At 35.6% G+C, this 17,168-nt stretch overlaps 4 protein-coding genes across 4 annotated transcripts; all 4 read left to right on the forward strand.

Moving 5' to 3' along the window:
• Positions 1–1,672: 1,672 nt before the first annotated feature.
• On the forward strand, positions 1,673–2,876 carry LOC133679430 (germin-like protein subfamily 1 member 13). The gene is made up of 2 exons (XM_062102030.1): positions 1,673–1,848; positions 2,136–2,876. The coding sequence occupies exons 1-2, from the start codon at positions 1,725–1,727 to the stop codon at positions 2,687–2,689; spliced, it is 678 nt and encodes a 225-aa protein (XP_061958014.1). The 5' UTR covers positions 1,673–1,724; the 3' UTR covers positions 2,690–2,876.
• A 3,681-nt stretch (positions 2,877–6,557) lies between these two features.
• On the forward strand, positions 6,558–7,761 carry LOC133679397 (germin-like protein subfamily 1 member 13). The gene is made up of 2 exons (XM_062101980.1): positions 6,558–6,733; positions 7,021–7,761. The coding sequence occupies exons 1-2, from the start codon at positions 6,610–6,612 to the stop codon at positions 7,572–7,574; spliced, it is 678 nt and encodes a 225-aa protein (XP_061957964.1). The 5' UTR covers positions 6,558–6,609; the 3' UTR covers positions 7,575–7,761.
• Positions 7,762–9,004: 1,243 nt separating this feature from the next.
• Positions 9,005–10,403, forward strand: LOC133679120 (signal recognition particle 43 kDa protein, chloroplastic-like). Its single transcript, XM_062101629.1, has one exon. The coding sequence runs from the start codon at positions 9,191–9,193 to the stop codon at positions 10,334–10,336; it is 1,146 nt and encodes a 381-aa protein (XP_061957613.1). The 5' UTR covers positions 9,005–9,190; the 3' UTR covers positions 10,337–10,403.
• A 2,761-nt stretch (positions 10,404–13,164) lies between these two features.
• LOC133679851 (uncharacterized) lies at positions 13,165–15,778 on the forward strand. The gene is made up of 3 exons (XM_062102566.1): positions 13,165–14,030; positions 14,348–14,533; positions 15,248–15,778. Exons 1-3 carry the CDS (start codon positions 13,587–13,589, stop codon positions 15,533–15,535), a joined length of 918 nt encoding a protein of 305 aa, XP_061958550.1. The 5' UTR covers positions 13,165–13,586; the 3' UTR covers positions 15,536–15,778.
• Positions 15,779–17,168: the final 1,390 nt, after the last annotated feature.

Raw genomic sequence — 17,168 nt, forward strand, 5'->3', positions numbered from 1 at the left:
TATATGAAACTTGGCACTACTCAAATTGAAAGATTGAATGGTGTGAATAGCCATGAAAAGAATATGCAGTACTTAAAGACCAAAAAGATAATGATGAAAGTGGCAGTGGCCAAGACAACAACGAAGATTGTTAAGAGTTGAAAGGAAAAATGAATGAAGTCTAGCCGCACCAGGGAAATTAATACCCGGGCCTGCACCTATAAACATGACTATTTAACATCCGCAATAAGAAAATCAAAAGAAAAAAACAAAATTCTCGTTTGAAAATGATAAAATTATGCCAACTAATTCTCATCACCATTTTGCATAGAAATCTAGCATGAAAGGGTACCTTTATCATTTCATGCATGTCTCTTGAAGATGGCAATATTCCTTGAAAAAAATAGCAGTGTATTTGGAGATGTACTGAATATTTTTTTTTATATGTATGAGAATACAATTCCAATATGATTAAAGCCTTTGAACAAGAATAACACTTCTATAATCAAGAACGAAAGGGAAACTCAACTAGTTATGTTTTGAGTTTGCTTCACAACAGTTATGAGTTTGGGTTCTCTCATGGCTACTGAAAACTTACATGGTCGTTAATTTTAAAATCTGTAGGATTGGTTGAAATACACGTAAACTAACCCGGATATCTGCGTAAAATATAAAATAAAATGATGCACTATGTTTTTTTTTTGTTTGTCTCATGATCAAGTATAATTAACCTGAACTCGTTGAGTTCTGTCAGTTAATATATAATCGTGTGCGCAAAACACAAGCTTTCATTCAGTCCAGGGGATTTCGTTAACTTCATGTAGCTAGCGTCGTATGAAGCACAATATCAAAAAACCATACCAAAAAAAATAAAAAAATTAAGACGACACAATAGGTTGGCTGAGAAATATATATGGTTTTGGATATTTTGCTCACGGAATGAAAAATCAGAGAAAGAAGATTACAAGATGAAAACGTTCTCTCCGAGTATAAGAATTGAAAAATCTAGAAGTTCTTGATAGTTAGGTAATTAAGATCAGATTTCTTCTTAATACATGTGATTAAAAAACAATTTGTTTTGCCAATATATAACGAGGCCTAATTGAGTATTTGGAAGTTTGGTGTGATAGCCTCTTTTTTTTTTTGAAATCCATATAAAAAAGTAATAAAAAACATATAATATTAACTTTTAAGAACACAGTTTTAGTTTTTTTTTAGTTTTGACTTGACTGTTTTTGATAAAGCTAATTAAATTATAGATGAATTCCTCGAATTAATTTCTTGAGTTTATCTACTTCAATAAAAAAATAATAATTTAAAATGAAACACGATCTATGCTAAGCATGATGTGGTCAGGTTGTCACTCTGCCCGGGCCCCAGGGTCCAAGTCTTTTGCCTCCATTCAGTCGTATAATTAGGCTCCAGGCGGCGTTGTTGTTGTCGTGATTAATTTTGTTTTATCACGAGCTCTCCTTGGCTAATTAACTGTTGTCGTATATATTTTGCGCCAAGAACGTAAATTTAACTAGTGAAGGTGTGTGTATATTGGTGAACCAGTTTCCGCATACAATTGTCAAATTTCAATGTTCAAGACAAAACTCGCCACTGCCTATGACCCATTCTTAAACAAGTATAATTACTCTTCTATAAATACCCAGGTTTTGCATGCAAGTTCTCATTCCTTGACCAACGAACGATACTAGAAAAAAAAAATCCAAGGTAGCGAACTAGAGAAATTAAGCACGATGAAAGTTGTCGGTATGCTAATGGTTTCTGCTCTCTTGGCTCTGGCTTCCTCATTCGCCACTGCCTATGATCCCAGCCCCCTCCAAGACTTCTGTGTAGGAATAAATGATGCTGATTCTGCTGGTAAATCATTTTTTTCTCTCTCTCTCACTTTTGCTATTTTTCAACGTTTCATCTGAGTTTTAATTAAGATCTCAAATCCCAATCCAACATGAGTGATCTATGTATATTTTACAGTTTTGGTCGAGTTCTATATGCTCGCACATAGAATTTGTTACGGCGCCGGCCCTGTGGGGCTCGTATGATCATCTAGGACCATGCAACGTTCCTTTTTCTTTATAAAATCATTATATTTTCGAGTGACGAACTAATAATATATATCAATATTAAAACTTTGCTTGTGTGTGCAGTGGTTGTTAATGGAAAACTGTGCAAGAATCCAAGCTTTGCCACCCCGGATGATTTCTCGTATTCGGGACTTAATGTTCCTGGAAACACATCAACTCAACTTAGAGCGCATGTTAATCTCATAACGGCTGATCTAATGCCAGGGCTTAATACTCTCGGTGTATCTTTGGCACGTATAGACTTTGAACCAAATGGTGGCTTAAACCCTCCACATTATCATCCTAGAGCATCGGAGGTTCTTTTGGTTTTAGAAGGCACCCTCTATGCTGGTTTTGTCACGTCAAACCCAGATCATCGCCTCTTTTCAAAGATTTTGAAACCAGGAGATCTCTTTGTGTTTCCATTTGGCCTCGTTCACTTTCAAATGAATGTTGGAAAAACCCCCGCAGTTGCCATTGCTGCACTAACAAGCCAAAATCCTGGAGTAAACACGGTAGCAAACGCGATCTTCGGAGCCAATTGGCCTATTAATCCTGAAGTTCTCACCACAGCATTCCACCTGGATAAAAAACTTGTGGAGGATCTTCAGTCTCAAGAATGGGTGAACCCTTCATAGATACTTGGTACTATTTCCCATATTTCCAGTTGTTGATTTGTAATAATAAGGAAGTGCCTTGAGCCTCTCTTCTTAATTATAGCACTATGCAGTCACCATAATTGTGGTGTAATAAGGAAGTTGTATACCTTCTTTTCATGTTGAGTTGTGTACTCCCTGATGTTATGTACTTGTTTTGTTAAGCTAATCTCCTTGTTTCTCCCATGGTTAACTTAAAGAATACATCCCATTTTATTGCTCGACACTCTGGGGAAAAAGCTCCCGGTCCAGCTTGGACCTTAGATTGCAAGCCATGCTTAACATGTTAAATGTAATATATCAGGAAACTCTGGTTTAGTTATCTCAACACAGTTGATGAAGATGCCATCAGCACTATTTTTTAGAGCAAGCATTTAAATGTTGGTTTGTTTTTGCTGGGGTAGAGCTGCTAGCTTAGAAGCAGCACTATATATAAAAGTTTGAATAGATACCTGGAGCAAAGTATAATATCTTTTTAGGGTTTCTCAAGTCTCTTAATTGGTAGAAGAAACTCTAATATAATTTAGAAATTCAGTAAATATAAACTGACCTAGCCTATATAGAGTAAAAAGAAATTTGAAACTAACTAGAAAAGGCAAGTACAATTGGAAAATAACATTGAAAATAAAGAAAAATCCAAAAACAACTTTTTCTGTGCCTAATTTGATGAGTTTCCGATCTTCACTGGTGCAACCAAGTTGACCTTATAAGAGAAATATAAGTTATGATTATTCTTGTTATGAACATATCTAGTCTTTTTCTTGAATTTTATTTTGTCTATTTAATCTATAAAACATATAAACTTTACGTCCATGTCAATAACTTAACCATTTAATTTATTCTTTGCTATTTGTTGAGGACAGATGAATCATGAATCAAGTGAAGCCATTACAAGAAAATAGATTATGGCTGCAGATTTAAGTTCCTAGTGACATAAACTATACTAACATATTGTACAAGCATGTAATTAATATCTAATAGCATCTCCAAGGGGCGGGAGACACTATTTTAATAAAATAGTTTTTTTGAATAGTATAAATATATATAGTTAATTTTTTTTTGGTTATGTATACTTTAATAGTAAAAAACCTTTTAGAAAAACCAATTATTTAATATATTTGATATTAATAAAATTATTTATTAATTGCAACTAACTACTACAACTCCAATGAAAACCCTTTTTTTGTATATAAATATACTAAATAAATTTTTAACACTTTTGATGAATACATAGAAATGACTCTCCAACATAAAAATACTATTTTGACTCTTCTCTATTTCCCAAGCTGTAAAAATAAGAGATAAAAATCATTTTTTCTTTTCTTTTTGGCCTTTTCATTTGGCCATTTCCTTCAAGTTGCTCTTATAATTACTGTCGTGGAGGGATCTTTAAGAACTAGTTTTGGCTATCCAAGCCTCAGCCAATTGTTTGAAATTAATATTCATGGCGACTCGAGCAGAGATTTGCATTTTTGTAGCAGATGCCTTCACCGTTGGACCTCTTAACTCCACAGCAATCTTTCTTACTCCAAGCTTAAGTAGGTTCTGCAAAAATCAACAGGGCAGAAAAGTTGCTCCAGTATGTTTTTGAACAATATGATAGAATTATGGACCAAACAGGCAGGAAAGACCTTACCCTCAAGTGTTTCTCGTATTCAAATTCCAAAGCAGACATGAAATCTTGCTCGGGTACACTAGTGTTTGAATGGTAATAGCTAAGAATATCATTGCTACCAATGCTGATGAAGAATAATGGACTCATTGGGGTATATGCTAGCTGAACCCTTAATAGCATCGAGAATGTCATAGACAGCAGAAAAGGCAACATCCAAAATGAGTTTGAAGGCAACAGGAGCATGGAGAGAGCAAGATGAAGACACCATCTTCAGAGGACTAGGAATTGAAAAATGTAGACGATCGATTTGGCGAGTTCAACACTCTTTGGGTTCATTTCTGGGAAGAGTACTTGTGCTCGTCTATAAACACCTACATATATAATAATCCATGCAGGTCCTCACTCCTTATCAAAGAAACAACACTGGGTGGCAACTAGAGCAGAAAATAAAAACAAAAGTGTGCACAAACTATGGACGTAACGCTATTGAAGAAGAGCAGTCCTCTTGACGTTGTATTGTCCATTACGCACAAGTCGATTCATGTTGACGATCCACAAAATATATATGAAACTTGGCACTACTCAAATTGAAAGATTGAATGGTGTGAATAGCCATGAAAAGAATATGCAGTACTTAAAGACCAAAAAGATAATGATGAAAGTGGCAGTGGCCAAGACAACAACGAAGATTGTTAAGAGTTGAAAGGAAAAATGAATGAAGTCTAGCCGCACCAGGGAAATTAAGACCCGGGCCTGCACCTATAAACATGACTATTTAACATCCGCAATAAGAAAATCAAAAGAAAAAAACAAAATTCTCGTTTGAAAATGATAAAATTATGCCAACTAATTCTCATCACCATTTTGCATAGAAATCTAGCATGAAAGGGTACCTTTATCATTTCATGCATGTCTCTTGAAGATGGCAATATTCCTTGAAAAAAATAGCAGTGTATTTGGAGATGTACTGAATATTTTTTTTTATATGTATGAGAATACAATTCCAATATGATTAGAGCCTTTGAACAAGAATAACACTTCTATAATCAAGAACGAAAGGGAAGCTCAACTAGTCATGTTTTGAGTTTGCTTCACAACAGTCATGAGTTCGGGTTCTCTCATGGCTACTAAAAACTTACATGGTCGTTAATTTTAGAGCTTGTAGAATTGGTCGAAATACACGTAAACTAACCCGGATATCTGCGTAAAATATAAAATAAAATGATGCACTATGTTTTTTTTTTGTTTGTCTCATGATCAAGTATAATTAACCTGAACTCGTTGAGTTCTGTCAGTTAATATATAATCGTGTGCGCAAACCACAAGCTTTCATTCAGTCCAGGGGATTTCGTTAACTTCATGTAGCTAGCGTCGTATGAAGCACAATATCAAAAAACCATACCAAAAAAAATAAAAAAATTAAGACGACACAATAGGTTGGCTGAGAAATATATATGGTTTTGGATATTTTGCTCACGGAATGAAAAATCAGAGAAAGAAGATTACAAGATGAAAACGCTCTCTCCGAGTATAAGAATTGAAAAATCTAGAAGTTCTTGATAGTTAGGTAATTAAGATCAGATTTCTTCTTAATACATGTGATTAAAAAACAATTTGTTTTGCCAAAATATAACGAGGCCTAATTGAGTATTTGGAAGTTTGGTGTGATAGCCTCTCTTTTTTTTTTGAAATCCATATAAAAAAGTAATAAAAAACATATAATATTAACTTTTAATAACACAGTTTTAGTTTTTTTTTAGTTTTGACTTGACTGTTTTTGATAAAGCTAATTAAACTATAGATGAATTCCTCGAATTAATTTCTTGAGTTTATCAACGTCAATAAAAAAAAAATAATTTAAAATGAAACACGATCTATGTTAAGCATGATGTGGTCAGGTTGTCACTCTGCCCGGGCCCCAGGGTCCAAGTCTTTTGCCTCCATTCAGTCGTATAATTAGGCTCCAGGCGGCGTTGTTGTTGTCGTGATTAATTTTGTTTTATCACGAGCTCTCCTTGGCTAATTAACTGTTGTCGTATATATTTTGCGCCAAGAACGTAAATTTAACTAGTGAAGGTGTGTGTATATTGGTGAACCAGTTTCCGCATACAATTGTCAAATTTCAATGTTCAAGACAAAACTCGCCACTGCCTATGACCCATTCTTAAACAAGTATAATTACTCTTCTATAAATACCCAGGTTTTGCATGCAAGTTCTCATTCCTTGACCAACGAACGATACTAGAAAAAAAAAATCCAAGGTAGCGAACTAGAGAAATTAAGCACGATGAAAGTTGTCGGTATGCTAATGGTTTCTGCTCTCTTGGCTCTGGCTTCCTCATTCGCCACTGCCTATGATCCCAGCCCCCTCCAAGACTTCTGTGTAGGAATAAATGATGCTGATTCTGCTGGTAAATCATTTTTTTCTCTCTCTCTCACTTTTGCTATTTTTCAACGTTTCATCTGAGTTTTAATTAAGATCTCAAATCCCAATCCAACATGAGTGATCTATGTATATTTTACAGTTTTGGTCGAGTTCTATATGCTCGCACATAGAATTTGTTACGGCGCCGGCCCTGTGGGGCTCGTATGATCGTCTAGGACCATGCAACGTTCCTTTTTCTTTATAAAATCATTATATTTTCGAGTGACGAACTAATAATATATATCAATATTAAAACTTTGCTTGTGTGTGCAGTGGTTGTTAATGGAAAACTGTGCAAGAATCCAAGCTTTGCCACCCCGGATGATTTCTCGTATTCGGGACTTAATGTTCCTGGAAACACATCAACTCAACTTAGAGCGCATGTTAATCTCATAACGGCTGATCTAATGCCAGGGCTTAATACTCTCGGTGTATCTTTGGCACGTATAGACTTTGAACCAAATGGTGGCTTAAACCCTCCACATTATCATCCTAGAGCATCGGAGGTTCTTTTGGTTTTAGAAGGCACGCTCTATGCTGGTTTTGTCACGTCAAACCCAGATCATCGCCTCTTTTCAAAGATTTTGAAACCAGGAGATCTCTTTGTGTTTCCATTTGGCCTCGTTCACTTTCAAATGAATGTTGGAAAAACCCCCGCAGTTGCCATTGCTGCACTAACAAGCCAAAATCCTGGAGTAAACACGGTAGCAAACGCGATCTTTGGAGCCAATTGGCCTATCAATCCTGAAGTTCTCACCACAGCATTCCACCTGGATAAAAAACTTGTGGAGGATCTTCAGTCTCAAGAATGGGTGAACCCTTCATAGATACTTACTTCTATTTCCCATATTTCCAGTCGTTGATTTGTAATAATAAGGAAGTGCCTTGAGCCTCTCTTCTTAATTATAGCACTATGCAGTCACCATAATTGTGGTGTAATAAGGAAGTTGTATACCTTCTTTTCATGTTGAGTTGTGTACTCCCTGATGTTATGTACTTGTTTTGTTAAGCTAATCTCCTTGTTTCTCCCATGGTTAACTTAAAGAATACATCCCATTTTATTTCCCGACACTCTGGGGAAAAAGCTCGCGCGGTCCAGCTTGGACCTTAGATTGCAAGCCATGCGTAACATGTTAAATGTAATATATCAGGAAACTTTGGTTTAGTTATCTCAACACAGTTGATGAAGATGCCATCAGCACTATTTTTTAGAGCAAGCATTTAAATGTTGGTTTGTTTTTGCTGGGGTAGAGCTGCTAGCTTAGAAGCAGCACTATATATAAAAGTTTGAATAGATACCTGGAGCAAAGTATACGATTGATATGCAGATTCTCAAATCATAGAACCAGCCCGTCTCCACTAACAAACATTGGGTTTGGAATGCGCAGAATAACTGGCGGAGAAACATGGTCAAATGGTCCGTCGTCGTCGTCGCCATTAGTCAACTCACCATGGCCCTGAGTTGGTTAATTTCTTCCCGCGCAATGTTCAGCCCGTCTCTCGAAGCCATTCTTGCCTGCATGTCGCCAATACCACTAGGGAAAACTTTCATATTTATATATACCATTAGCTTAATTATCATGGAAAGATAACCCCTATCATGTTCACAGCTGATATTTCATTGGCGTTGATTACAATTCTCTTCTGAACTCAACAAGCTGTGTGCTTATGTATTAAAATTGCTTGAAAACAAAAGGATTTGTTCAGATCACTTAATAAAACTTTATTTAATCTTATACATTGATTTTATTCTAAAAATATTCAAAATATATGGGAGGAAACTAATATTTATATGCATTTTTTTCCAAAAAAAAAATAAATACTTATTTGAAATCACAAAAAAATAATTTAAATATTTGTTTGAAAACACGGTCACCATGATTTTATTTACATTCTTAAACTAAAAACTTTAAAATAATACTTTTGATTTAATAACATTTATACAACCATAGCCACAATGCCATAATGGACATGAATTGTTTTTCTTTTCTATTCTTTTACATCCATATTTCTTTTTGTATTAAAAGGGAGGAAATAAGAACTGAATAAAACGAGAGATTGGCAAGATTGATAGGTTTTGTTTTGTGTTTACCACCATTGGCCATCACCTGCCCATAGAATAAACGACCCAGTTTGTAGTCGTATTGATTCTTAACCACAAAAAAAAAAGGTTTTTCCAATAATTTACATAGACCAACCAAACAAATTCAACACCACAATTCCATCGCTCCCCTGCCCATGCCATAATCAAAACCATGCAAATGGATGGGATTTCTTATCCTCTCTCTCTCTCTCCCCCTCCCTCCATCTCTCCTGCCCAAGATTTCAGATTACAAAAGAACCCACCAATGAAAATTCAGTCACTTCTTTAACCAAAAATACTTAAAAAGGTTAAAAAAGAGAAGAAAAAAAGAGGAACAAAATCCTTCACTTCGCTTCATCAATGGACTCTCTCTTTGTTAACCAAGCTCTTTCACGCCTCAAGCTCTCTCCAAAACTCACAATCCCTTCTTCTTTCTTTTCCTATCAATCTCCTTCACACCTCAAACCAAACCATGGTAGAAAACCCTACAATTCCTTCACACTCTTTGCTATCCAAGACCAACAAGAAACACAAAACCCACTTCAAGAAACAACTCAAAACATCGAAGACGACGAGTCGTATGGAGAAGTCAGCAAGATCATCGGAAGCAGAGCAGTTGAAGGTGGTAAAGGCATGGAGTACTTCATAGAGTGGAAAGACGGCCATGCGCCCTCGTGGGTCCCATCAGATTTCATAGCTAAAGATGTGGTGGCCGAGTACGAGACGCTATGGTGGACAGCAGCCAAGAAGGCCGACTCGTCGGCTCTTAGTCAGATTCTATCGGAGAATGAAGATGAACGACGTGACGTTAATGCTGTGGATAGTGACGGACGCACAGCTTTGCTTTTTGTATCTGGGCTCGGCTCTGAGCCGTGTGTTAAGCTCCTAGCCGAAGCTGGAGCTGAACTGGATCATCGAGACAACAGTGGTGGCCTGACGGCTCTTCATATGGCAGCTGGCTATGTTAAGCCAGGTGTCGTGAAGTTATTGGTTGACCTAGGTGCTGATCCTGAGGTGAAGGATGATAGAGGATTAACCCCCTTGGATTTGGCCAAGGAAATTTTAAGAGTGACCCCAAAAGGGAACCCAATGCAATTCGGGAGAAGATTGGGGTTAGAAAGTGTAATAAGAAACTTAGAGGAGGGAATATTCGAGTACGCTGAGGTACAGGAAATACTGGAGAAAAGAGGGAAAGGGAAGGATTTGGAGTATTTGGTAAAATGGAAGGATGGCAGTGATAACGAGTGGGTGAAAGCAAAGTTTATAGGGGAGGATTTGGTGATGGATTTTGAGGCAGGGTTAGAGTATGCCGTGGCGGAGGGAGTGGTGGGTAAGAGGCTAGGTGATGATGGGAAGAATGAGTATCTTGTGAAATGGACGGATATTGATGAGGCCACGTGGGAGCCTGAAGAGAATGTTGATCTTGATTTGATCAAGGAGTTTGAGGAGGGACAGATCAATGGAGGTGGAAGTGTTGAGGCCCAGTTGACTAGTGATGGGTTATAAAATCTTCTTCTTTCACATTTGTAATTTGTAACCGTTAACTTTGAAACGGAGAAAATCGGTTTTATGATTTTAAAGTGTTGATATTAAAAATAAATTTTTAAAAGAAATAAATTATTTAAATATATTTTAAAAAAAAACACATCACACTCCTCCTCGTCAGAAACTAAATAATTATAGCACGCTTCAAGAACTACGACCACCAGTGAAAAAAATTAACTGGTGGTTAAAAACAATCCTTGGTTTCGAAACATCGATAAAAGTGATGAACCCAAAATCTCATGCATATCTGAACAAAAACATTAAAATCAACCCCTGTCACGAACAAAAACATCATCATTCGTACATTAATTCTATCTTTTACTGAAAAATATTGTTACTAGCGAGAAAATTAATTGAATTGTTCAAAATATCTGTAGAATCCAATCCAAAATTAAGCGATCAAATAGTTTTTTGAATTTGTTGAGAAATTTTAGCTATGAAATTAAAAAAAAAACATCAGCTATGTTCGTGTAAATTCAAGACTTTAGAAAAAAAAAAACTTACATGGAATGGAACTAAAAAAAATTGAATCGCACTAAATCGAAAACTCCTATTATAGACTAAAAGCTCGCTTGTTAAAGTCTGTAAAATTTATCAAACATAAAACCAAACTTATAAATTTAGAGAAAATTTAAAAGTATAGCGAAAATACTTTTTACTTTAAAATATATTAAAATAATATTTTTTTATTTTTTAAAAATATTTTTATATTAATACATTAAAATAATCTAAAAAACTTAATTTAAAATAAAAAAATTAATTTTTTAAAATACCAAAATAAACTATTTCAAAGCGGTGATTGCGTTATGTTAGGAATATTGAAATGTTCCATTTAAAAAATGAAAAACCAATAAATTAGGAGTGAAAATTCTATCTCCGTACCTCTTCCTTGATCAAAGGATTCCGAAATTCTCCAAATCTTCTCCTTTTCCACTCAAAAGTCAATGTTTTGTCATACATGTGGACCAATCAAAATAAAATTTCATATAAGAAATGAATTTAACTTTCAAGCAACCAAACAAAATAGATTAAGGTGTGTTCCGTGTTGTTAAAAATTTGGATTTTTTTTGTTTAAAATAAATTTTTTATATATGTTTTAAAATTGTTTTAATGTGCTAATATTAAAAATAATTTTTAAAAATAAAAAAAATTATTTTAATATAATTTTAAATAAAAACCACTTTAAACTATCATCACTATTATAATTTCAGACAGACAAAATAAGGAGCACAACGGGAATAACGTAAAATTCAAGCTTTTTTGATCCTCGTGAAAATTTTAACTTCTTCTTCATTGTGTTCATCTTTAGTGTACATTTTCTTACCTTTTTTACCTTTTCATGATTAGTTGTGGATTATAATAGTGTTTTTTAATAAAAAATTTATTCTTACTTTTTTTATATATATAATTGAACTTTTTTAAACATTTCATTGTAATTTATCTTGGAGAAATGGTTGAATTAAAAAAAGAGTTAAAAACTCAGGTAATACATGTGATTATTTAGAATTTATTTGAAAAGTATATATTAATCCTTTATTTTTTTAATCTATTAGTTGACTAGTCTTTTTAATTTTATGAAAATTTATTTTGATATTAAGATTTATTTTTATCATTTTTAGATATTTTTTGGTGTGGGAAGAGAGACTCGCTAGCTTTCGATTTAAAAAGAGAGTTTTCATTGTGACGAATCTGACCACAAAAATGGTTCTTTTTTGTACCAAATGATTCCATATAGACAGTGGAGTTCAAATTATATGATTTTGGATCTTGAAAGTACATGAAAATATAGATTTGAGCTCAAAAATATTTTTTTATTTTTAATATTGGTTCTTGACGCCGTTTGTTTTGTTTTTGGAGGTTATGAATTTGCTTAGCAAGGTTCGTATGGTATTTTCTATGTATTTCTTATGAAAAATAGGTTTATAGAAGAAAAAATTAGCAACCTTGTTTTTCAGGCCACCACAGTAGCTGGATTTTGAGGATTTTAGATGATGTATTATCTATTTTTTTTTGTCAAAAAAGAAGCGAATATGAACGACGCATCATCCGTCTTATTAATTTCAGAAAAAAAACAAGGCCCACACATGGGCACTTTCTTTGTGGGGCAGGCCCACATCACCTGTCTTATTCCTTTTATTTTTTTTATAATTTTTATAATTATTGATTTTTATATTTAGTTTTAAAAATATTATTTCCATTTATGTTTAGGTTAATACCCCTTATTTGTAATTTGTTTTTAATTTATTTAGCCTTTCTTGAAAAAGTGATTATTTTTTATTATATTAAGTGTGTATAATTTTTTTATGAGGTTAATGTGATTTATTTATAATTTTTTATATAAATTAAAATTATTTTTAAAATTAAAAATATTTTCTTGTAATATTTTTAATATGTATAACATTGCATAAATTTTTTTCATTTTATTTTATTTAATAAATTTAACGTGTGTTGATTTATATTACATATTGATTTTTTTAAATAAATTCATTAAACACAATTGAGTAAATGACCAGTACTGCGATATTAAATATTTTGGTTCATATTTATCTCTTAATCTTTCCAGTTTTTTCTGTCACTATTAACAATTTTTTTATTTACATAAATAATTATTAATTTTTTTATTTATATGAATTTTTGATTGATACTTTAAAGTTTGTTAGAAAACAATCTGCCTAGCCAGAGATTTTTTTAAAAGATAAATTTACAGCCTGCGGCGGCGTAAAAAAAAATTATGGAAATAAATACTACCCTTCAAATTAAATAAATATCAATACTAGTCATGGGCTTATACCCGTTGCGGAAGTCCTCATCAGTGATGAACCTGGCCTAGAAAGGTAGGATCGGAGACCAACCCACCAGGCTTTTAGAAATAGATCCGGGCAACTAGAGCTCATATTCATAACAGCTGACCCTCCTCGAGTAAGGTTTTGTCAGTAGATTTTATTACACTCTCCAGAGCTGCCCCGTCTCGTGATTCAAAGTCTCAAACCCCTTTTATAGATCCTTCTCCCGGTGTCAGCTTTCTTTGCTTGCCACTGCCTGCCCCTACCTTGTCCCGGCATCATATCATAATCACCTTCCTTCTTCTGGCTGTCCAATGCCATAACCCACATAAACAAAAACACTAAAACTCCAATCCCTAACATTAACACATCTATCTTCTTCTCTTTATCTCTCTCAAAGCAGTTTTCAAGGGGAAAGAAAAGAAAAGATGCACGCCAAGACTGACTCAGATGGAACCAGTCTCGACACATCATGGCTGCCGAGGTCACCAAGAAGGCCAGTCTACTACGTTCAAAGTCCATCAAACCATGATGTGGAGAAAATGTCTTATGGGTCAAGCCCAACCGTCTCACCACCACACCTTTACTACCATTGTTCACCAATTCACCACTCTCGTGAGTCATCTACGTCAAGATTTTCTAATTCACTCAAGATGCCAAGAAGTTTATCTGCTTGGAAACATATAAGGATTGATGACGGAGATGGAGATGATCATGATGGTGATGACGATGATGAAAAGGATGGTGGGGGTGGTGCACGTAAAGTGAGGTTGTATTTCATGGGGTTATTGTTCTTTGTTATGCTGTTTACCGTGTTTTGTTTGATCTTGTGGGGTGCAAGCAAGGCTTACAAGCCAGAAATTTCAGTCAAGGTACGTTTTTTTATTTATTTTATCTTGAAAAATTTACCGAGTTGAATCGGTGCGTGTCAACCGAGTCAATTAAGTGGCTCGTTTTTTGGAGGTCTTATGGGAAATTGAATAGTTGGTGATGATGCCTAGGGCATAATTTGGGCTAGGATTAGACCGCTGCTCTTAGGTTTGCGTAATCCCTTTTTTTTTAGCCTTTCATCATGTTAATTTATTTCATTTTTAGTTAACCAGCAGTAAAAATCAAATAATTAAAGCATAGGTATAAAATAATTTAAAGTGATTAAAAAGGTGCTTTTCTGTGTGTTCTTTTTAAGCAGAGCATGGTGTTCGAGAATTTTTATGTTCAAGCAGGGAATGATCAAACAGGAGTGCCAACAGACATGCTGTCGTTAAATTCCACGGTCAAGATTCATTACAGAAATCCCGCTACCTTCTTCGCCGTCCATGTCACCTCTACCCCTCTTGAAATTCACTATTTCCAGCTCAAACTTGCCTCTGGGCAGGTAAACTCTTCTATAGTCTAAGCTACCTACACGTCTCTAAAGTCTTCTTAATCCTTGGTTTTCACATGTAATAACGGCTATGATACGGGTAACATGGTCACTGTGAACAACATTGATGGGGCGGGGTCAACATTTTGTTAGGTCGTCAGACTTTAGCGGTTTAAGGGTCCCGAGGATACCTTGGGAAATGCGACATGGAAGGATTGAGGGAATGCCATTGGTTACAAATTTGGAGTGCCTGTGAAAGACTGCAAAAACTGCCACGAACTTTAATCCAGTTTCTTTTGTTGGGAAGTGTAGTGGAACCCATTAGCTAGCTTGAATTGGATAGATGCATTTGGTTTCTTTAATCTTTTATTTTGGCTGTTGTTTTGTCAATTTTATCTGCCTCGAGCTGTGGTCCGTGGAAAGAAAAATCTCTAACATGGTTGATCTTGAAAAGCCAGTACTGTTGTTGGACTTGCATGGGACTCCTAAGGGTCTGTGTCCCAGTTGTCTTTGCATGTGAGGGGACCGTATCATCGAGGTTCAATTACATGTTAATGTGCTTGAGCCCTCATTGAATGCGAAGTTCATAGAATAAGTAATCCAAGTTATTAGTTTTTGTTAATATTTACTCGTTTAATTTGTGGATTTTGTTGGATTAAGATCATTTTTTTTCCCTTTACTTATTATTTGGGTCTAATTAAATGGTTTTGTGGGTCGATAAAATAGATGAGGAAGTTCTCTCAGCCGAGGAAGAGCCGGAGGACAGTGGTGACAGTGGTGCACAGTTCCCAAGTTCCCCTCTATGGAGGGGTGCCCCATATTGCTGATGCTAGAGAGCATGTAAACAAAGTTGCAGTGCCTCTTAACCTGACATTTTCCTTGAGGTCCAGGGCCTACATTCTGGGAAGATTGGTGAAGTCAAAGTTTTATAATCGTGTTAGATGCACTGTTACTCTAACTGGTAAAAAACTGGGCAAGCCCCACAATTTGACAGAAGCATGTGTTTATCTCTGAATGATGCACAGCTTCAAGGGGTTCGTAAGATGTATTTTTACTTCTCAGTTGACACCAACGGTTATGTTTTGGCCTCGTTCTTTTGCCCACCATGTTATTGTTGTCTTCTACATTTCATCAAGGTTGTCAGATGGATGTTTGGTGTAGAAGAATGGAGCGATTTATGCTTCGTATTCGGAATGTAAATTTTACTGCGTATTGTAACAAGGTTTTGAAAAGAAAATTGGCGTTGGTCTTTTCTGGACTTTAGATAGTTTTGCAGTGTGACAGTATTCGTTGTCAAAACAATGGTTGTTGGTTGGGGCTTGCTGTTGTCTTCTACCTTTGCTTGGGTCCAACAAGTAGGACTGGGGATGGCGGTTTGGTTTAATTTGTGATTTTGCCTCTTCGATGGTGTCCAAGTTCTAGCAGTGCCCTTGAAAGGTTGGCATCTTTGCGACTTGCTATGAACATAAAATTGGTCAGGAAAGTAAGCTTTGGAGCGCGGTTCAAATAAAATTGGACGTTGTAAAATTAAGATTCTATGGATTTGATGTTAACAAGTCCATAAATTGATCTTGTAGGTGAATTAATATGCTCTATAAAATCTGCAGCATTTTCCTCCGCAAGTATCAGTTACCATGGGGGTTTTAACTTCGAATTTAAAGAAGTTGGCATGTAAGCCTTTGGTAGTCAAATTCCATGCTGCTGCAACCACCAACACAACACTAAGAACAATACCTAATCATCACACGGATAAACATGACTTCATGACCTTTTTGATGGGTTTTCTTAATAGAAATCCACGCGGATAAACCAGTACAAGGGGTAAGGTAAACCCTCCAATTAAAGGAACTAGGCTAGGCCGAAAAGGAACAGCCACATCTACGAAGAAAGGCCACTCCTCCGAAAGAGACCAGAAAACCCGTGCGAATCCACCATGGGCATCGCTTGCTCTCCATGTTAGTGCGCACGTAAATTCTAGGTTTGTCGAAAACGGGGATGGCATTGATTTGGAACGAACCAAGGCAGCCAACTCTATTAGCAAGTACATTAGGCCCTTCACAAAATTTGATGTGTTGTGTCCATGACGTTGAAAAAACAGTCAACTTCCGTCCATTTGAAGGTATCTGCCAGAAGTAGCAGCCAATAATTATGCCGGCGAGGGCAGAATTACATTATAAATGGAGCCAAAAAACCTGCGAAAAGCTTCTGTTGCTTGCTTGACCCACTGGTCACAACCATGCTTTTTGAAAGAAAACCAGGCTCCTCATCTTCAGAGGAAATTCAAAATAAGAAAATTAAAATAAAGGCCAATCACTCCATTGAAAAGTAGATAATTTTATTTACAATTAAGCATTAACGTGGATAAGGGATAACGATTTCTCGAGTTCCTGTGCGTTCACGAATATACAACTGTACAAGTTACGCGAAACATGCAATCTCTTACCTGTCTCCCACCCTGCTTAAAATGCCAACATTATCTTCCCTGTAGGCACCCAAGTTTGCTCTGTTTCTTCTTCTTCTTGGTTTTCGTTTTTCAAGATTACGTTGTTGCCTTGCTGGGTGGGGCAAATGTGACCCCTCTATCTTGACAATAAGGAAAAGGAGGCCCCAGACTGACAAGGACATGCAGTCACGAGGGATTGGTTTA

The sequence above is a fragment of the Populus nigra genome, chromosome 19 (genome assembly GCF_951802175.1).
Source record: "Populus nigra chromosome 19, ddPopNigr1.1, whole genome shotgun sequence".
Lineage (NCBI taxonomy): Eukaryota > Viridiplantae > Streptophyta > Magnoliopsida > Malpighiales > Salicaceae > Populus > Populus nigra.